Source organism: Tachysurus vachellii, chromosome 22 (assembly GCF_030014155.1).
Source record: "Tachysurus vachellii isolate PV-2020 chromosome 22, HZAU_Pvac_v1, whole genome shotgun sequence".
NCBI classification, from domain to species: domain Eukaryota; kingdom Metazoa; phylum Chordata; class Actinopteri; order Siluriformes; family Bagridae; genus Tachysurus; species Tachysurus vachellii.
In genome coordinates, this window is record NC_083481.1 from 18,705,353 (window position 1) to 18,727,023 (window position 21,671).

The 21,671-nt window shown below is 44.7% G+C and overlaps 3 protein-coding genes across 5 annotated transcripts; 1 reads left to right on the forward strand and 2 right to left on the reverse strand.

Annotated features, from left to right (window-relative positions):
* Positions 1-671: 671 nt before the first annotated feature.
* fndc10 (fibronectin type III domain containing 10) lies at positions 672-3,594 on the reverse strand. The gene is made up of 2 exons (XM_060858207.1): positions 3,337-3,594; positions 672-3,210 (listed from the first exon to the last, which is right to left on the reverse strand). Exon 2 carries the CDS (start codon positions 3,066-3,068, stop codon positions 2,178-2,180), a length of 891 nt encoding a protein of 296 aa, XP_060714190.1. The 5' UTR covers positions 3,069-3,210; positions 3,337-3,594; the 3' UTR covers positions 672-2,177.
* A 3,248-nt stretch (positions 3,595-6,842) lies between these two features.
* On the forward strand, positions 6,843-9,036 carry LOC132838165 (olfactory receptor class A-like protein 4). Its single transcript, XM_060858355.1, has 3 exons — positions 6,843-6,929; positions 7,630-8,139; positions 8,370-9,036. Exons 1-3 carry the CDS (start codon positions 6,843-6,845, stop codon positions 8,829-8,831), a joined length of 1,059 nt encoding a protein of 352 aa, XP_060714338.1. The 3' UTR covers positions 8,832-9,036.
* Positions 9,037-9,856: 820 nt separating this feature from the next.
* Positions 9,857-19,822, reverse strand: LOC132838327 (von Willebrand factor A domain-containing protein 1-like). 3 transcript variants are annotated; one of them, XR_009647621.1, is made up of 7 exons: positions 19,475-19,822; positions 16,300-16,845; positions 15,188-15,472; positions 14,795-15,064; positions 13,507-13,786; positions 11,155-11,341; positions 9,857-10,811 (listed from the first exon to the last, which is right to left on the reverse strand). XR_009647621.1 is itself a non-coding variant. In XM_060858598.1 (6 exons), the coding sequence occupies exons 1-6, from the start codon at positions 19,560-19,562 to the stop codon at positions 11,331-11,333; spliced, it is 1,482 nt and encodes a 493-aa protein (XP_060714581.1). In that variant the 5' UTR covers positions 19,563-19,822; the 3' UTR covers positions 9,857-11,330. The 3 variants fall into 3 exon arrangements, 2 of the variants coding, with proteins under 2 accessions (XP_060714581.1, XP_060714580.1); XM_060858598.1 differs by having other exon boundaries at positions 9,857-11,344; positions 13,508-13,786; XM_060858597.1 differs by having other exon boundaries at positions 9,857-11,341.
* Between the last annotated feature and the right edge of the window lie 1,849 nt (positions 19,823-21,671).

Here is a 21,671-nt window from a genome sequence, read left to right on the forward strand (position 1 = left end):
ATTTTGAGCTAACCAGCAATCTACACTAGAAAACAATCTAAATACTATTACTATTATTTAAAAAAAAAAAAAAGCCAGGATCTATGAATATACATGATTATGCAAATTAGAAACGCCCCCGTGTTGTCCTGTCATCCATATTACTCATATTAGCTTAACTTAAATAAGCAGCTAGTTAATTACCGGTGAAATAACTCACATTAGTCACTCATGGACATGTCAGAGTCTTCATCTACATCCTCATTCTCTGTCTTATTAGCTAAAATCGGCCAAACAATATAATGTTACCATGACAACCAATATATTTCTGTCAGAAAAATTAGCTACATAGCTACATAGCTAGCCAGAGTGCTCATGTTCTGTGGCATAAAAGTCTGTATGATCAAATTAATACCTTTTGGAGTTAATTAATTTAAAGCCTGTTTTTAAAGAGTCAGAGGTTTTTTTCACAATTTCTGAGAAAGTTTCTGTTTGAGTTTCACTTCTGTTTAAAAACAATGAAACAATCATATATATAAAACAATAATCAGCATCCAGGATGATCTTTAAAGTTTCACACAAAAACACACATTTTAAATTATGCTAATTATTCATTTATTGACAAGAGGATTTATATAAGCGAGAAAAATAGCACAGTATTCAGATTGCTTCACCAGTCTGCACGTCCTCTGTATAACGGAATATTATTAACTTTGTAAGGCATAAAATCTTATTGTAGCCACCACAACGATGGCGTGTTATCCGACTGTATTACTGTAAATTCCTACAGAAATAAAACAAAAGAAAACTATTCAAAAACAAACTTTTTCACTCTAAAAGCACTAAGAAGTTTGCCTAAAATGCTAATGTTGCTAATGCTAAGTGAACGCAAACAGGATCCAGTTAGCTTTCAATCATTTTCCCCTCAATTTTCACATGCAGCTTAATTTCCTAATGTTCATATCTCAATGGGAATAATAAAAAAATCCAAATTTAAGTTTAAAATATAATCAGGTGTAGCAGAAAGATGCTAGATTCATTAGCCACAATAGCATTTTTAGACAAGTTCTTTACATTCATGACAGTAATGTCACTCAGATGTCTATATTTCACAATAATCTTAAACTGGATCCTTTTCTTTTAATCACATGTTCCTACTGCTACCTGGCTAATGGAGATCTAATGTGAACAGTTCAGTGGTTAATGTCAGTTCACACAGTCACAGGAAAGGAAGCTTTTCTACCTGATCTGTGTGTTTATACACACTCGCTGTGATATGTGAACATAAATGGAAACAGAATTCCAATGAGATGTTTTTTTTGCTTCAAGATGAAAAGAAGACACAAAATGCAGCAGTGCTCCTTACATTATGATATACTCTTTTTGCCATGGATGTAACCAGAAGCTCACAGAGATAGGTGTGTGTGTGTGTGTGTGTGTGTGTATGTGTGTGTGTGGGCTGTTAGAAGGTTTGTCCAGGGCCTCTCTTTTCTCGTGTTCGAGTGCCACGACACGAACGTGTATGTGAAATGAGAGCTCAGTAGGAGGGAGTGTGTGTGTTTTTAGATGTATGTGTAGGTACAGAGATGAATGTGAAGAGCAATGTTTCTATTTAAGCACTTACTGCCATCTGATGTCATCAGTGTGCATTTACATTTACAGCATTTAGCAGACAGAGTTTTCCAGAGTGACTTACATTTTTATTTCAGTTTATACACCTGAGCAATTGAGGGTTAAGGGCCTTGCTCAGGGGCCCTGCAGTGGCAACTTGGTGGACCTGGGATTCAAACCAATGACCTTCCGATCAGTAGTCAAACACCTTACCCAATGAGCTTATATACACAAGTTTATACTTATAAGTTTATAAGTTTGAGTTTATACACAAAGCCAAAGCGGTGAATTAATGAGAACTTTGCAGCATGTAGTAATGTCCAACTGCATTCTGATTGAAAGCAAATAAAACAACAAAAAAACCACTTCATTTAGAAGTCAAGAGAGTAAAAGGGTGTGTGACATGACAGTCATTTTTATTTCCTGTCGAGTTCCAGGTGAAGATTTTTTTGAACATTAAGTTAACTTAGGAAAAATACACTGCTAATATAAATGTGTGAGGAAAAGTTGATGACATCAGAAGGCAGTGATTGGTTAAAAGAAATACTTTCTAAATAAATCATGTCTTCAGCTGTTTGTGTGTGTGTTCAGAGGTATGTGTTGTGTGAATGGCGAGAGTGCTGCTCCGTGGCATGTGTGTGTTGCGCGTTGGGACTCATGATGTTCTCCGTTATGTAGGCCACTAGCAGGCAGATGATAACAAGCATCACGCAGATTGCTCCGCCCACCGTCATCATGGCGATCACGATGTCTTGCATCCCTGTGGGTGACGTGCTGAACTCCACACACTCGCCGGGCCCGTCCCAAACCGCCGGCTGCAGGCAGATCCGGTAGGGCACGTTTTCGTGGAGCTCGCTCAGGAGATAGTCCCTGCAGCCGCTGGCCAGGTGCACACTTGCACACTCAAACTGAGTGTAGCTGCCGTTCCACCAGCACCTCATCCTGAAGCCCCCCTGAGGCTCCAGCTGCCCCACACTGGGGCTCTTTGGTGACGCAGGTGGAGACCTTGTCACAGGTTCTGTAGGGTTCTCTGGGTTCACTTTAATCTGTTCTGATTTTTCTTGCACTATGGGGTAAGTCCACTGGAGCAGCACAGTGCTGTTGGAGAGCAGGTTGGCGACCAGGTGACCTCCAGGTGATCTGACCAGCTTGCAGGTGCTGCTGGGGCAGGTGAAGTTAACCCGAGTGTGTCGGAAACATAGCCGTCTGTCTTCACCTCTCTCCAGGACGCGATACGCACACACACTACCTTCTTGGAGCAAGTCGCTGCTGCTGCTGCTACTCAAGTTGGTTTCGTATTCCTGCTTCTTCAGCTCAACCTCACCATCTCTGTTTCTGACGTGTGGCGAAGTGAGTTTTGTTAGGATGTAAGAATTGTTATTTCTGACGTCACGGGTCTGCCAGGCGCTCGCTCCAGTCCAGCAGCAGAGCAGCACAGAGAGACAGGAGGAGACCAGCGAGCTCCGGGGGCTCCTCATTTCTCCCTCCTGAGAAGGTTACAATATTTCTGTAGATTATGGTGTCTCAGCGTGCATCTCAGGGAAGGTAGGAGGCACAATCACAGCAGGAGGAACCCGAGAGAGGAGCGGTGCAGACTGTCACATCACATCACATCACAGCCTGTAGAAAGGAAGTCATCATCATACTGAGACAGAGAGATGCAGCAGTCACACATTCAGACACCAGTCACAGAACAGCTGCATTGCTCTCCACACATGAGGTTCTATAGTTACAAACACCGCTTACGTGATGAGGAACCATGTCGCTGTCCTCTTCTCTTCATCTGGCCGCCTGTCGTACACGCTGTAGGTGAATGACGTGATGACGTCAGCGAGTGTTTGTAATCTCGGGGAACGGTCATGACGTCGCGCTTCGCCTCTGCAACACTGGGCTTCTCCAGCAGCCTGATCCTTCACTCATTAAAGCTTCGGGAGAAGAAGAAATGGTAGATCAGATTGAGGAGATCAGATTGTGGACATTCAGCTCGGCGGACGGGGAGTGAGACGCTGCTGCTCGTGCTGTCGGTGTGAGGCAGCACCATCCAGTGGTCGATATGAGAACTGCACAACAAGAGGATTATAAAAGTGTGTGAATGATGAATTAATGCATAAAAACATTCTGAGAACACTAGTGAAACTAAAAATAAATAAATAAATAAAACAATTTAATTACAAATTTTATTACAGATAACTTGAGTGTAAAGTTGTATGTAAATGAATTTCAGAGTTTCTTCCTAGTGCTGGTGTTTTGGTGTTTAAGGACACTGTACATTCACTCCAGCTGCATCGGTCTAAAACCTTATCATCTGTTTCACTGGAATCTGTCCAAGTGTCTTCTGATCACCTGCAGAAGGAAAAAATGACCTTTTAAAGAAAGCAGGCAACATGTTTAATATCACACATGAACTTACAGTTCAACCTGGAGCTAGAAAGAGCCCAGTCTTCACTATTAAATGTCCAGGATATGGAATATTCCTTGTTTAATAATAATAAATAAATAAATAAATAAATACATAAAAAATAGCCCCCAGATTTACAGTGTGGCCTCAGACCATTGGAGCGTTTAATCACAACACAGAGACAGACTGAAGTCAGCTGAACACTGAATGTGAATGTAAATGTAAATGTGAATGTAAATCTGAACTCTTTTCACACACACATTACTTAGCACTGATTTATTTAGTCAGTCTTTATCACACGTGAGCTGTCACACTTCTCTCAACACAGAAACGTGCACAATTCCTCCTCTAAACAAACACAATGTGGATATTTCACCATTCATGTGCACTTCTCTGGAACTAACAACCAAATCAACAAACCGATGCTTTGATCTCTGCAGCTCAGAGTGAGTCAGCGTTCCTCTTAATAACAGGAAAATGTTAAGTCAGTGTGCAATGTAATGCCCATGGGTACACACACACACACACACACACACACACACACACACACACACACACACACACACAGAGATATACTGATCATACTTTACCAGAGGTAAATATACACACACTTCTTTGTGCTTCTGTCTACACACACATTTGTATTTACTGGAGTGTGTTATTCTTAAACCCTTAAATCTGACAGCAATAACACATTAATGACACGTCACACAGTTTATCTGTTTATAGTTACGTCTGATGTGGTGTAACGTCTAAGAGGCTAGTTTCTGTTCTTACTTACACAGTAGATTAGCTGTCATTCTTCCCCAGCCCCTTTCCCTCTCTCTCTCTCTCTCTCTCTCTCTCTCTCTCTCTCTCTCTCTCTCTCTCTCTCTCTCTCTCTCTCTCTCGCTCTCGCTCTCCCTCTCCAGAATGTGTATCCGGGTGCGAGATCAGTTCCATTCCAGACAAAACTTCATCACATCAGTGACTGTACAGTATAAACTATATAAAAAGAAACTATATAAAATATGAAAATATAAGTGAAAAATAATGTATATACATATACATAAATATACATAAATGTGCTTTTAATTATTGTCCTTAAAGTGTCCATGTGTAGGATGGTGTGTATAAGTGTATAAAATGGTATAAAAAAATATAAAATGTGCTGTGCAATACAGAGTTAAAGTGTCAGTCCAGAGTTAAAGTGTCAGTCCAGAGTTAAAGTGTCAGTCCAGAGTTAAAGTGTCAGTCTAGAGTTAAAGTGTCAGTCTAGAGTTAAAGTGTCAGTCCAGAGTTAAAGTGTCAGTCCAGAGTTAAAGTGTCAGTCCAGAGTTAAAGTGTCAGTCTAGAGTTAAAGTGTCAGTCCAGAGTTAAAGTGTCAGTCCAGAGTTAAAGTGTCAGTCCAGAGTTAAAGTGTCAGTCTAGAGTTAAAGTGTCAGTCCAGAGTTAAAGTGTCAGTCTAGAGTTAAAGTGTCAGTCTAGAGTTAAAGTGTCAGTCTAGAGTTAAAGTGTCAGTCCAGAGTTAAAGTGTCAGTCTAGAGTTAAAGTGTCAGTCCAGGGTTAAAGTGTCAGTCTAGAGTTAAAGTGTCAGTCCAGAGTTAAAGTGATAGTCTAGAGTTAAAGTGTCAGTCTAGAGTTAAAGTGTCAGTCTAGAGTTAAAGTGTCAGTCTAGAGTTAAAGTGTCAGTCCAGAGTTAAAGTGTCAGTCTAGAGTTAAAGTGTCAGTCTAGAGTTAAAGTGTCAGTCTAGAGTTAAAGTGTCAGTCCAGAGTTAAAGTGTCAGTGCAAAAAATGTGTGCAGAAAAAAAGCGAATGGTTGAAAACAGTAAATGATTTAAATCTTAGATAAACACTTAGATTATGTGGAGTGAACGCTAAATGAGACCTTGTTACTATAGCAACCATAAGGTAGTTAGTATAAACCTGCTGATCTGGGGCTCATGTAACCAGGACTTTCTGAGCAGTAATGTTCTACAGAAATAACACTGAACATTGTCCTTCTTAACAATCAGACTGTGGTGTGAGGAGCATTACACAGTGTTCACAACTGTAACACACAGAAACGTCTCACTCGTTCAGCTGGGGGTTTGGGGTAAGTGTGATCGGTTGTTTGTTGTGTATCAGATCAATACAGATTTACAGATCAATCAGATTTTCACATCCATTAAAAACAGGAAGGCTGAAAGCACAGAACAACCTTTATCTTCTGTCCTCCTCAGCTTCAGTCTGAAGGAGCCACTTGGCCAAAAACGTTCCTCTGAGCTCAGATCAGTGCAGAACAAGGCTAACAGCACAAGGCTAACAGCACAAGGCTAACAGCACAAGGCTAACAGCACAAGGCTAACAGTTCTGTGTAATAGCAGTCTCCATGTCACACAGTGACTTTTTCTGTATACAAGATTGAAGAAGCAAACTTCAAACATCAGACATGTTCAAACACTCCGTCCTAATGAAACATCACAGGACTCAGAGTGTCTGTGTGTGAAGGGACGCTTCATTTTGGCCTAACTGTTCCTTTAAAGACATGATGAAAGGAAATAATGTACATGCACAACTTGCCCAATGACGTCAGAACCGTACGTATTGCACCATCGTCTTGTTCAGTGCTCAGCTCCATGACCCATTTGGGAAAGAAGACCAGGTTACAGTTGCTTAGCCACTGATGCTAATGTTAAATTGGCCTTAAATTGTGTGCTGGTCAGCACAGGTACTGCTGACAGAAAGCTGTGGGCAGGTGTGTGTGTGTGAGTTGCATAAAAGGAAAAGCTGATTTATCAGTAAGGAAATTGAAGGAAGGGAAACACACACACGATGGACAGAACACTCACTGACAGAGAGCTCAGAGGGACAGAGGCAGAGTAAGAGGAAACCATGGCTAACGTGCTCATATTAGATGCCATCTTGTTTGGCATTCTGGTCTTCTCTGGAATTCTGGGAAATATCCTGGTCATCTTCACGGTAAGAGGAAGGCTGTGGAGTCAGCGGATGTTCATGTGTTTGAATGTTTTGAGAGCTTAGTGTTTTGGCTGTTATGTGACATTTACAGCAGAGGAAAAAGAGCAGGCGGAGTACACTGGAGGAGGTACAGGGGTGCCAATACTTTGCGCATTACAGTAAATTAATTGCAGTCAGTGTATGCATTTTATTTCGATGTACCTAGTGAAACACTCAGCGAGAGTGAATGCTGCTGTTCTGATTCTTCAGATCAAAGTGGTTCTGTTCAGGATTCAGGCACGGTGCTGATGTTTACCTCAGGAGTGGACCATCAGCACCACTGTTCTACTTTGGGTCTTTGTGAGACTGTGGAGTGTGTTCAGGGTAAACTGGTGGCTCTAGGTTTACTTACATGTTAGTGTGAGGGACCTGAATGTCAGTCTGTGAGCTGTGGGACCGTTTCACTGCTACAGAGAGCACACACACAGAACATTATACACACACACACATTAGACCACTTTTTTTTCTAAACTAGGTTGGCTCATTTCCCCAACAATCAACCAGAGAGTAACTAGAACACTGCAAGGCTACAAGTTTAGTCTTTTAATGACACAGAAAACAGGTTGTGAAAATACAGACAATAAATATAGGTACTGAGAAAACTGTATAAATTACTATATGTAAGATCTGTGTGTTCCATCTCTCTGTGTTCTCCCTCTGTCAGGTGGTACTGTGTTCCATGGAGAGTTCATCTCATCACATGCCTCCATCTGACATGATCCTGCTCAACCTGTCGCTAGCTAACCTGCTGATCTCGCTGTTTCGCACCGTGCCCATCTTCATCTCGGACCTGGGCCTGGAAGTGTATCTGGAGACAAACTGGTGCAGAGTGTTCATGCTGCTGTGGGTGTGGTGGCGCTCCGTAGGCTGCTGGACCACGCTGGGCCTCAGCATCTTTCACTACACCACATTGAGGCGGAAGCATGTGGCTATGGGTCCAATGGCATATCAGAAAGACCACAGACGTGTTGTTCTGGCACTGGGACTCATCTGGGGAGGAAACCTGGTGTTTTCTCTGCCTGCTGCCATCTACAGCAAACACGTGAGTGGAAACAGCACCTCCGAGATCATGGTGATCAGCTGCAACACTCGCCCGCTGCTTGGCTGCATGTGGGAATTCCCCTCCAAACAGGAGGGAACAGCCTTCGCCTCCATCTCACTCGCCCTTAACGAGGTTAGTGCACAGAGAACAGTGTCGTTCAGTGATAAGTAGAGAGCTTTCACAGACAGAGACCTTAATCAATCTGGTGCTTGTTTAGAGAGATGGTCAGGCAGACAGACAGATGGCCAGTAGACAGGTGGACAGACAGACTGACAGCAGGTTGCTAGCTATGAAGATAGACAGGTTCAGACAGACAGAACTCAGAATGACTTAATGATGATGATGATGGTGTCCTCCTGCAGGTGTTGCCTATGCTGCTGATGGTGAGCACTAACCTGGCGATTCTCCGGGTGCTGGCGAAACACATCCGTATAGTGACGACGGGCGTGGAGAGCGGAGCATCGCACGTGCAAATGGAGCGGAAAGCAGGTCATGTGATCATGACGCTGGTGCTTCTGTTCATTGTGAGTTGGGTGATGCAGGTAGCTGCTGTGACGTATTACAACTACGATCGTGGTGTGCATGCTGAGGGCCTGCTGACCATCTCACAGTTCTCCGCCTCCGTCTTTGTGGGTTTCAGCCCCATGGTCGTGGCGTTCGGCCACGGAAAACTGCGCAGGAGAATCAGGGCCATGGTGCAGGAGCTGTACGTCTGGGTCGGCTGTAGAACCACCGCGAGCGAGGACAAGAAGAAGAAGAAAGTGCTGGAGAGCACCACCGTCTCATACAAACAAGACACGCAGACAAAGAAAGTGACCATGTGACTTCATCAGTGAGGAACTCAACATTACCTCTACTATCATGTACTATACGGTCATGTGTGTACACGGCTGGTGTCAGATTATTCATCCCTCAACCTACAGATGAAATGACAAACATTTTTCAGTTGCTCCACTTATCAGCACTAAATTATAACGACATTAAACATCAATAAATTATATTATTACTCTAAAGTGAAGATACGGAATAAATCCGAAGTAGAATAAACAGCAGGTCATTTCAGTGTGTAAAATTGCCTGCACAGCGCCCCTTGTGGTCAACAGAGCACAAGCATTACTGGTTACCTGAACACAAGCTGCATCAAGCCGTCGCTTTAACCCCTTTGTGCAGCTCTACCACGTGACTGATGCCATAATTATTACTGTCATTATTATCAACGCCCTCCGACATTTTACACAAGGATTAAATACATAACAAGAACCTGACAGGTTACAAATAAAATGAATTATAAATACCGTAAATATGTGTCTGTGATTGTATTTATTTGAATGTTATTTTCTATAAATATTCAGTCATTCATCTTCTACCGCTTATCCGAACTACCTCGGGTCACGGGGAGCCTGTGCTTATCTCAGGCGTCATCGGGCATCAAGGCAGGATACACCCTGGACGGAGTGCCAACCCATCACAGGGCACACACACACACACACACACTCTCATTCACTCACGCAATCACACACTACGGACAATTTTCCAGAGATGCCAATCAACCTACCATGCATGTCTTTGGACCGGGGGAGGAAACCGGAGTACCCGGAAGAAACCCCCGAGGCACGGGGAGAACATGCAAACTCCACACACACAAGGTGGAGGCGGGAATCGAACCCCCAACCCTGGAGGTGTGAGGTGAACGTGCTATCACGTGCTACCACCGTGCCCACCTTCTATAAATATTAAAAATATGAAATGTGACGTCCTTCCTCGCCTGGGCTGTGTGTAATGAGCTGTGGATGTTCTACATACAGCTGAAAGCAAATGTTTAGGATAAAATGAGAGACACAAAGAAATGTCTTTTATCCAACCAGATGTTTATTTCACAGATATGTCTTTAACTAAATAATCTGTAGTGAAACATTAAACTCAGATCGGCACGTGACGTGTAATTTATACCTGCATCTCAGTGTAATAAATGAGTCCTTAAGCAATTATTTAAAACAAACAAAAATAACTTTTTGGAATTTTGGACCTCTTTGTTATTGGAGATAAATGTCAAAATAATTTCTTTCTTCCATCACAGCATTGTTTTGTGTAACTGTGTGTAGACAGCACTGGGTGGCACTGTGTGTGTGTGTGTGTGTGTGTGTGTGTGTGTGTGTGTGTGTGTGTGTGTGTGTGTGAGCGAGTGAGAGAGAGAGAGAGAGACAGAAAGAGAGAGCGAGAGAGAGAGAGAGAGAGAGAAAGAGACACACAGAGACAGACACACAGAAAGAGAGACACACAGAAAGAGAGACAGAGAGAGAGAGAAAGAGACACACAGATAGAGAGAGACACACACAGAGACAGAGAGAGAGAGAGACAGAGAGAGAGAGACACACACAGAGAGTGAGACAGAGAGAGACACACACAGAGAGAGAGAGAGACAGAGAGAGAGAGAGACACACACAGAGAGAGAGAGAGAGAGAGAGAGAGAGAGAGAGAGAAGCTGTGCATGAAGGCAGGAACTGAATGAATGTATCTAAACCCCACAGAGTTCCTCACAATGAGATGTGGAGATGAATCAGTTCCTCTCTTTTTTTTGCTCCTTCACCTTTAACCCCTTCCACCTCTGATCCTCATCGATCACCTCAGTTAATCCAGAAGGCTTTATTCAGGTCACAGCATTACTTGTGAAGATGAAGTAATGATTTTTCTTCTCCTTTGCTGTGACACCAGCTCAGGAGCAGACTGGACCCCAGACTTTACACCAGTTTCATTTGGCTTATTCGTTTTTAACACCACTGGAGAAGACACTTGAGCACTTGATGCTGTGGGTTTAGGTGGAAATAAAATAATGTAAAATTCTGTTTTATATTAGATATTATTGTATGATTAAGCTTGTTACTCCATTGTCTGTAATGTTAGCGCTAGCAGCCTGGCTAATACATGCTAATCCAGCAGGATAGCTCAGATAATTAAGACTTTCACTGTGGTTATTGATTTAGCTGGAAATATAGAAAACCTCTTCAGATTTATGAGTAATGTAAAAAGAATTGAATAAAACCTTCATCACTGACGTTAGGTAGCTAGCTAGCATAAGCTAACCTGATAGGGTTTCTGAGGTTTGTGAATCAAATATGAAATGTTCTTAATGCAGGCTATTTCACTAACCAGAGCTTAGGACAGTAATTATGAGGTGAATTTCAAAGTTTTCATCTCTTCATCTTTAACACTGAGCAACAAGAAAACCAGATTTTTAGCCAGTTAGCTAACAGGAAACAACGCGACTGTTTTTTCCTCCTCCATGGCACACCGAAAGCTGGTCACGCTGGCAAACTTCTCTCTTTTCACAAAGCAGCTGTCAGAAGGATGAGACAGATGTGTAGTGTGTTAGAAAAAGAAAATGGTCATTAGAATGAAACAATCTGTTATATAGTGTAAAGGACAGAGTGTATGTGAGGAAGTGAGCTAAAAGTACAGACATTAGTTTACTCTAATGGTATCTATGGGCTGCATGGGCACTGGTCATGGACACTGGTCATGGACACTGGTCATGGACACTGGTCATGGGCACTGGTCATGGACACTGGTCATGGGCACTGGAGTACTGGACCACTACTGCAGTAGAATGCAAAATGCTCTAATATTAAAACCTGATCTACTCCCACATGATTACGATGGACACTTAGTGTACGACATCATGCCGGTGACCAGACGCTAACAAGTGACAGTGTGCAATGTTTTCTTTCACCTTTGGTCTTTTCCCGTTAGGGGTCACCACAGCGAATCATCTGTGTCCACCTAACACTATCCTCATCATCCTCGACTCTCACACCAGTCACCTTCATGTCCTCATTTAACACATCCATATATCTCCTCTTTATCCTTCCTCTTGACCTCTGACCTGCAGCTCCATCTCCAACATCCTTCTACCAATATAACCATCTCCCTCACCACACACACAACACTCCTGACACTTCTGTCTCACACACACACACACACACAACACTCCTGACACTCTTCTGTCACACACACACACACACACAACACTCCTGACACTCTTCTGTCACACACACACACACAACACTCCTGACACTCTTCTGTCACACACACAACACTTCTGACACTCTTCTGTCACACACACACACACACACACACACCACTTCTGACACTCTTCTGTCACACACACACAACACTCCTGACACTCTTCTGTCACACACACACAACACTTCTGACACTCTTCTGTCACACACACACACACACACAACACTCCTGACACTCTTCTGTCACACACACACACACAACACTCCTGACACTCTTCTGTCACACACACACACACACACACACACAACACTCCTGACACTCCTGTCACACACACACACACACAACACTCCTGACACTCTTCTGTCACACACACACACACACACAACACTCCTGACACTCCTGTCACACACACACACACAACACTCCTGACACTCTTCTGTCACACACACACACAACACTCCTGACACTCCTGTCACACACACACACACACACAACACTCCTGACACTCCTGTCACACACACACACACAACACTCCTGACACTCTTCTGTCACACACACACACACACACACACACACCACTCCTGACACTCTTCTGTCACACACACACAACACTTCTGACACTCTTCTGTCACACACACACACACACAACACTTCTGACACTCTTCTGTCACACACACACAACACTCCTGACACTCCTCTGTCACACACACACACACACAACACTCCTGACACTCTTCTGTCACACACACACACACACACACAACACTCCTGACACTCTTCTGTCACACACACAACACTCCTGACACTCTTCTGTCACACACACACACACAACACTCCTGACACTCTTCTGTCACACACACACACACACACACACACAACACTCCTGACACTCTTCTGTCACACACACACACACAACACTCCTGACACTCTTCTGTCACACACACACACACACACACACACACACACAACACTCCTGACACTCTTCTGTCACACACACACAACACTCCTGACACTCTTCTGTCACACACACACACAACACTCCTGACACTCTTCTGTCACACACACACACACACAACACTACTGACACTCTTCTGTCACACACACACACAACACTCCTGACACTCTTCTGTCACACACACACACAACACTCCTGACACTCTTCTGTCACACACGGATGTATTTTACAACTTCTGTCAATTCCAAGCAGAGTGCAAACTGAGCTGTGTGATAAGTAGAGCATCATACAGCAGTGACACCCTGACAACATCGACGTGATAAACAAAGTGTGTGACGGAGCTGAGGTTTGATCACATAATGAATTCACTGTTCCACATTACAGCTGTACAAACACTGGGACTCACGAGCTTCCTGGCTGCTCATTTACTGACCACGCTCACTGATCCTGCTCTGAGTGATCAGGTCAGATGCCGTTGTGCCCTCTCTCTCTCTCTCTCTCTCTCTCTCTCCGTTTTTCTGTACCTGTGTGTAGTGCAGCACTGCCCATCTCCACGTGCTGTCCTGTACACCGGAGACACACACACTCGGGTCGTTGGGTTCAGCTGAGTCAGTACAGTGGACTGTGAATGAGCAGGCAGGTAACGTGATGAGGATGAAGAAGATGAAGATGGAGAGTGTTCAGCTGTCTCCCACTTCACCCAGTAACCCTGAAGCCCCGCCCCTTGCTCCTGGGTCTCCCAGTCCACTTTCACGGAGTTGAAGCCCATGGGTGTCAGTCGGATGTTGTGTACTGCTGAGAGAACTGAACAAAGCACGGAGTGAGGAATGAGTGAGACACTGAACTATAAACGTGTGAAATTCAGCAGCACAAACAGCCAGCGCAACACCTTTAACTTAACACAAGTAACACAAAGTTAACCAGGTGATTCGTGAGTGACGTGGAGGCTGAGCAGGATGTTGGTGAAGTTGATGTTCAAACTGCAGTTTAATATGAAACCTTGTGCTGTGTTTAGAGCCTTTAACACCTTACACCATTCTGCACAGACCTGAAACCTGCAATGCTTTTATTACTCAGTCATTTTAACTTCTCATCAAACACCAAAACAGAACAAGCAGAACTCAGAACTTTGGAACTGTGAAGTTAAACATTACAGTGTGACTATATCGTCTCCTCTATTCTCCTCCTCTCCTCTCTTCTCTCCTCCTCTCCTCCCTTCTCCTCTATTCTCTTCTCCTCTCTCCTCCTCCTCTTCTCTCCTCTCTTCTCCTTTTTAGAGATACAGAGCCATCTGGTCTGAATGCAGATTTCTCGACTTCTCCTCCATCTTCATCTGCATGACCCCAGAAGAGAAGCTGCTTGATAAATGTTGCCATAAATTCCTGAGTGTAAATGTTTATTGTGCATCAGACTGACTTTAATTTCAACACTCTGTTAGGAAGCTGAGATTTTAATGCACCTATAAATCCACAAACACACAAACAAAACAAAACAAAACAACAAAGACAAGACTTTAGCCACATTGCTCTCCCTCTCTCCCTCTCTCTCTCTCGGCCTCTCTCTCTCTCTCTCTCGGTCTCTCTCCCTCTCTCTCTCTCGGTCTCTCTCCCTCTCTCTCTCTCGGTCTCTCTCCCTCTCTCTCTCTCGGTCTCTCTCCCTCTCTCTCTCTCGGTCTCTCTCCCTCTCTCTCTCTCGGTCTCTCTCCCTCTCTCTCTCTCTCGGTCTCTCTCCGTCTCTCTCCCTCTCTCTCTCTCGGTCTCTCTCCCTCTCTCTCTCTCGGTCTCTCGCTCGGTCTCTCTCTCTCTCGCTCACCCTCCTGAGTGCAGGCTTTAATGGAAATGGCCCCCTGCTGGCCAGAGGAGTACAGGGCGCTAATGGTGATGAGGTAGTGTGTGTCGGGTTGGAGCTGTGTGAGCAGGACGCTGGTCTGTGATGAGGTTACAGAGCGTACGTCCCCACGTGGAATAGGCCCGAACTCCACCTGGTACCTCTCGACCTGTCTCGACCGAACCGGGGACCAGCTCACACGCAGCCGGTCCGAACCAGATTCTGAGACCATCACCGTGGTAGGACCCGATACATCTACACAACAGAGTGGAGAACACAACAACGACAACAGTTACAACGAGGGCATTGAGAAGCAGACTGAAGCACAGATCAATGAAAAACAGAGGAAGGTGTAGAACAGCAGAACCTCCTCCTCACCTGGCAGGGTGGTGAAGCTGGTGCTGTGCATTATGCTGTGTGTTGTGTGTAGTGTGTGTGCAGTGAGCATCACATTATAGTGTGTGTCAGGCTGCAGGTGTGTGAGATCAGTCCTGGTGACATCAGGTGACAATGTAAGTTTTTGGTGTGTGTCGATGCTCTGCTCCGCCTCTCCGTACTTCAGCTCGTACCACCCGAGCCCCCCAATCAGAAGGGGCCGCCAGTGCAGCACGGCACTATGGGAAGTCACGTCACGCACGTTCAGACACTTGGTGCAGATCAGCTCTGAGGTGGAAAATAAACAGAGCGAGAAGAAAGCAGATGTGTGAAATAGAAGGCAGGGAAGTTTCATTAAGACTGCAGACAGAATGTGAAAGCCGAAGCTGTGCTGAACCTCTGAGACGGTGGACGTGAAAGAAATCAATCAAGAAATTCTGTTCAGTATGTTTTATTAAAGGTTTTGTGACCGTGTGCTTGCTAAACCAACACTGGTGCATGCTAGCATGCTAGCATTTAGCACCGAGAGGGACTTTCCTTCACAATTATGTTTTCTGAATGCTCTAACTGACCTTACATACTGCTTAGTGGGCTGCTGAAGACTTTGCCTAAGCTGTAGACCATGAGGTGTTGTTTCCCTCAGCTCATGATACCTGACTGTTAGCTAGCATGCTGTCATAGATTCTAGCTCAATGTGTCAGGTGAGTGTAAGGTTAAGTTGCGTTATTTAGAAGGAAGCGGTGTGTATCGAGGTGCGTTTGTTCAGCTTAGCGCACCAGCTGCTAACATTAGCACACGGCTTTCCTGCAGAGACGGCTAGCTGCGTGATTAGCACAGACTGTGGCGTTCAGTCTGCATCCTGTCACATCTGCTTCCTCACATCCAGCTGCTGCTGAGAGGAAGAAAATGCTAGCAGACAGGATTGAAGCAGCAGGAAAATAAAGGAACATACGTACATACACACAGTAGAGTATTATCTGAGACAGTGAGCTACATTTACACACTCACTGCTCACTACCTAGTGCACAGGAACAGCATCATCAGCTTCATTCTTTAACACACGCTATTTAGACACCTGCTGCAGTGCATTATGGGACATGAGCAGTATCTCTCACCTATAATGGCTTCTTTCAGGTCTTTGGCGATGATGTCCATAGAATTGGGGTCTACAAAGTACAGGTGTTGCTCAATGGGCGGAGTCACAACTCTGCTAAACACCTGGTAATTTGAGTGTCCAATAGAAACTGCTAGCACAGACACGCCATCCTCACGCAGCGCTGCGATCGGGCCCTCCACGTTCCCCATCTCCACCCCATCTGTCAGCCACAGGAGCACTCTGGGCGGAGCTTCCTGTCCTGCCGTTTGCTGCAGTAACCTCTGGGCCAATAGCAGCGCCGTTTCTGTCTCGGTGTCCCCGCGAAGCTGTGGTGTGCTCAGGAGCACCTCCTGTAGAGTCTCCTGGCTGCTGTGGGCATCGAAGTTAAACTCAACCCGCGGCTCAGTGTCCACCTGCACCAGCGCCACCCTGACGTGACCACGCCCAACCTTGAAGGGGTGGAGCAAGTCAGACAGGAAGTGGAGCATGCGGGAGAACTCATAAAAAGAGACGCTTCCAGATGAGTCGAGCAGGAGCAGGACGTCGCTTTCACAGCAGTCAAACCCTCAGAGAGGAAAGAGGAGAGAAAGTGAAAGTTAGCACTCTATGAATTAGGAGTCTTTGTCTCTGCTGAGATCCTGGAGCACCATGTGCACTGAGACACTTGTGCACTGAGACACAGTGTTTGTGGTAATCATTTGTAGTGCTTCCTGCTGATCAGAGTGAATTATTCGCTGCTCTGTCTGAGCCACGCTCCAAGAATAATAAGTCTAAATATTCAGAGAATCTGCTACTGATTAACTCAGAGGGAAGAGACGGCAGGCGAGAGTGAGGGAGAGGAACAGAACGGCTGGAGAAGGACAGAGCTCTCTGATGAGCAGAAATAAATAAGGAAGTGCTAGAACTCAGGCCTAGACACACACACACACAGACAGACACACACAGACAGTCACACACAGACACACACACACACAGACAGACAGACACACACACACACACACACATCGCTCTCTGCGTATCTGTTTTTCTTTCTGCATGATTGCTCCCTTTGTTCTCATCATACCTTCAGTTTTTCACTTCAAAAAACACACACAAACACACACACAAACACAGCCATAAAGCATGACACAGTGGAGCCATAAAGAAAGAAAACACACAAAATTATCACAAATTTTCTGCTCGCAGAAATAAAAGGACTACAATCTGACAAGATAAAATCATCATCACCTACTTCACTGCTGAATAGAGAGAAATATCAGGGAAAGAGGGATGGGAGAGAGAGGGGGGGGAGAGAGAGGGGGAGAGAGGGGGAGAGAGAGAGGGGGAGAGAGAGAGAGAGAGAGGGAGAGAGAGGGGGGGAGAGAGGGGGGGGAGAGGGAGAGAGGGGGGGAGAGAGAGGGGAGAGAGAGAGGGGAGAGAGAGGGGAGAGAGAGAGGGGAGAGAGAGAGGGGGGAGAGAGAGGGGGGGGTGGAGAGAAATAAAAGCTCTCTCACGGCTAGTCTCACTTTCACACAACCCGTCTGTCTCTCTCACACACACACACACACTCACACACACACACACACAACCCGTCTGTCTCTCACACACACACACACACACACACAACCCGTCTGTCTCTCACACACACACACACACACACAACCCGTCTGTCTCTCACACACACACACACACACAACCCGTCTGTCTCTCACACACACACACACACACACACACACACACACACACACACACACACACACACACCCCGTCTGTCTCTCACACACACACACACACACACACACACACACACACACACACACCTCCTACTATTCATGACCCAAATGTACGGACTGAACATTTTGGACATCTCTATACTCAACATGATCTAAATCCCAACCAAACACTATAAACCTCCCAACTACACGACCTGGAACATACAGTAAAGGACCAGTTACACCCTCTGAACTCCCCTGTAGCATTAAAGGAATTAACAGAAAAGATCAAATCCCTTAGAAATATAACGTCCTGTGGGTCAGAAGGTACATCATTAAAGACATGTACAAGCAGAACAAGTGCTGTGTGAAAATCACAAACAAAAGGACAGAGAACATTTATCAGTTCCTCAGGGCTGTAGCCTGAGCCCAACGCTATTCAATATTCTCATTAATGAACTGGCTACAACTCGTCAGGACTCATCCTGCCCTGGACTGTCTCTAGGGGACAGAGAAATGAAATGTCTGCTACATGCAGATGACCTGCTTCTGCTGTCACCAACTCAGGAGGGACAAGAAAGCCTGTCACTCCTTTATAATTACAGTGCTAACTGGGTCTTACCAATAAACACTGATAACGTAATAATGTTCCAAAAGAAAAAACGTCTTCAAAAGAAGACATTTCTTTAAACTTGACAAACGATCCTTAGCTACACTAATAGCTATAAATTCAAAGCCCCTGTTAGACTGTGGCTGAAAATATCATTAAATTATTTTTATTATATGGCAACTAAATCTGGGGCCCAAAATATCCACTTAATTATGATTCCTGGGATAAAAGTCCACCTGAAATCTTCCATAGTGATCTGGGCTGCAGGGTGGAACTGGGCAGGTTTCCTCTTCTAGCTGATATTCAGAAAAGAACAGCTAAGTTCTGGTTCTGGTTTAGGGAGGGGGGGGGAGGGAGGGAGAGAGAGAAACCTTTTCCATTTAAAGTATAAAGTAAAGCCTCTGATGAAAGCAGTACAGTTGTGAGCTGATCAACACTTTGGAGAAAAATAGATATTTATGTCTAAACATTTCTGTGTTCCGCTGTGTGTTAGAGAATCTGACGATGGAGATCTGTTTCCATTTACTAATCATTTCCCCACCACTGACCTGTACAACACACACACACACACCTGCAGTCCCGCTACACAGATGAGGAGCAAAGAGTTTTAAAGAATTTATTTACTTTAGAACAAAACACTTAATCAGGCTCAGGATAAACACCCAAAGTTACACCTTCACGTGCGCTGGACAATCCACAATACAGTATGTGTGTGTGTGTGTATGGTATGTGGTGTGTGTGTGTTAGTGTGTGGTGTGTGTGTGTTAGTGTGTGTGGTGTGTGTGTGTTAGTGTGTGTGTGTGTGTGGTGTGTGTGTATGGTATGTGGTGTGTGTGTGTGTGTGTGTGTGTGTGTGTGTGGTGTACGCACCCCTAAACCCTTCCCCGTCTCACCTGAACCAGGTACAGCGTCTTGCGCGCAGCTCCGCGACACACGCGCACTAAGCAGCAGCAGTGCGCACGCGACCCCGATCCGTCTCATGGTCACACACACGGGACAGGTGATTAATAACCGGAAGTGCAGGGAAGTTACCCAGCAGCCTCCATTCCTCTAACGAACGCGCGCTTCTCTACAAAGATATTCAGTTCCTGCAGCTTTTATGAGGCTCCTGATCTCTTAAACACTCCTCAGCAGCACGTTTCCTTTTATCTTCACGTGTTCATCTCAATCTTACCTGAGATCCTTCACTCCTGCAGCTTCATGTGATCTTTAGAGCCTAATTACGGTGTCGCGCGCTTCTCAGCTCTCAGGTGATGGTGGTGATGAAGAACGGTGTCTCGCGCACATATTAATTATTCACCTGCCCCTCCCTTCCTCCCTCCCTCCGCCACTTTTTGCCCCGCCTTTCTGTTACTCAGTCAAAAGTTTGTTTTGTCACCGGAGATTTACTTCTCTTCTCTTGAAACTCTACTGCACTGAGTGATATTTCATCATCCTCATCATCATCTTTCATTGTGCACAATCAGCTGTGCCATGAGATCTGACTGAAACCCTGCTGTGTTTTCAGTCATGAGCATCTAAGTGTCTGCTAACTCAAGATGACCACAATGAGGTAGAACACTTTAATGAGGTAGAGCTTGACACTGAGGTAGAACACATCAGTGAGGTAGAGCTTGACATTGAGGTAGAACACTTTAATGAGGTAGAGCTTGACATTTAGGTAGAACACATCAGTGAGGTAGAGCTTGACATTGAGGTAGAACACATCAGTGAGGTAGAGCTTGACATTGAGGTAGAACACATCAGTGAGGTAGAGCTTGACATTGAGGTAGAACACTTTAATGAGGTAGAGCTTGACATTGAGGTAGAACACATCAGTGAGGTAGAGCTTGACAATGAGGCAGAACACATCAGTGAGGTAGAGCTTGACATTGAGGTAGAACACTTTAATGAGGTAGAGCTTGACATTGAGGTAGAACACATCAATGAGGTACAGCTTGACACTGAGGTAGAACACATCAGTGAGGCAGAGCTTGACATTGAGGTAGAACACATTAGTGAGGTAGAGCTTTACATTGAGGTAGAACACTAATGAGGTAGAGCTTGACATTGAGGTAGAACACATCAGTGAGGTAGAGCTTGACATTGAGGTAGAACACATTAGTGAGGTAGAGCTTTACATTGAGGTAGAACACTAATGAGGTAGAGCTTGACATTGAGGTAGAACACATCAGTGAGATAGAGCTTGACATTGAGGTAGAACACATCAGTGAGGTAGAGCTTGACATTGAGGTAGAACACATTAGTAAGGTAGAGCTTGACATTGAGGTAGAACACATTAGTGAGGTACAGCTTGACATTGAGTTAGAACACTTTAATTAGGTAGAGCTTGACATTGAGGTAGAACACATCAGTGAGGTAGAGCTTGACATTGAGGTAGAACATCAGTGAGGTACAGCTTGACAATGAGGTAGAACACATCAGTGAGGTAGAGCTTGACATTGAGGTAGAACACATCAATGAGGTACAGCTTGACATTGAGGTAGAACACATCAGTGAGGTAGAGCTTGACATTGAGGTAGAACACATCAGTGAGGTAGAGCTTGACACTGAGGTAGAACACATCAGTGAGGTAGAGCTTGACATTGTGGTACAGTTTGAAAGCTGTATCCACACTACTCTTAAGCCCGAAATAAAAATGATCCATCAATCTCTGTTCTGCTTGAGTCAGTGCAGCATGTGAGGAAGTGACTCAGACTCGGGGCGAGATAACATTTAAACTCTCTCAGCTTTTCTCTCCTGCTCTGTTTCACTCATCCACAGACATCTGACAAGACAAAAACATCAGATGTTCTATTAGAGGTTTTCTGTCCTGCCTGCACATGCTATAACTCGACCTTCTCATCCCTCAGAGTGAGAGTTCATCATCTGAGGAACCATTTCTCCAGAGAACAGCACTGTAACAGAGGCAGCATCACAAGACGTGTCCAAGCTTGAAGGATGAACACACTGACATTCATATACACAACTCCTCACACACAGTGCTGATAGATAGATAGATAGATAGATAGATAGATAGATAGATAGATAGATAGATAGATACTGTAGATAGATAGATAGATAGATAGATAGATAATGTAGATAGATAGA

Coding starts and splice junctions, on each gene's coding strand:
- fndc10 (XM_060858207.1), bottom strand. CDS start 3,068: ATGAGGAGCCCCCGGAGCTCGCTGGTCTCCTCCTGTCTCTCTGTGCTG.
- LOC132838165 (XM_060858355.1), top strand. CDS start 6,843: ATGGCTAACGTGCTCATATTAGATGCCATCTTGTTTGGCATTCTGGTC. Junction 6,930..7,629: donor ATATCCTGGTCATCTTCACG/GTAAGAGGAAGG, acceptor TCCCTCTGTCAG/GTGGTACTGTGTTCCATGGA. Junction 8,140..8,369: donor TCTCACTCGCCCTTAACGAG/GTTAGTGCACAG, acceptor GTCCTCCTGCAG/GTGTTGCCTATGCTGCTGAT.
- LOC132838327 (XM_060858597.1), bottom strand. CDS start 19,562: ATGAGACGGATCGGGGTCGCGTGCGCACTGCTGCTGCTTAGTGCGCGT. Junction 15,065..15,187: donor CAGCTTCACCACCCTGCCAG/GTGAGGAGGAGG, acceptor TCTGTTGTGTAG/ATGTATCGGGTCCTACCACG. Junction 11,342..13,506: donor CAGTGCTGCACTACACACAG/GTACAGAAAAAC, acceptor TCCTTCTGACAG/CTGCTTTGTGAAAAGAGAGA.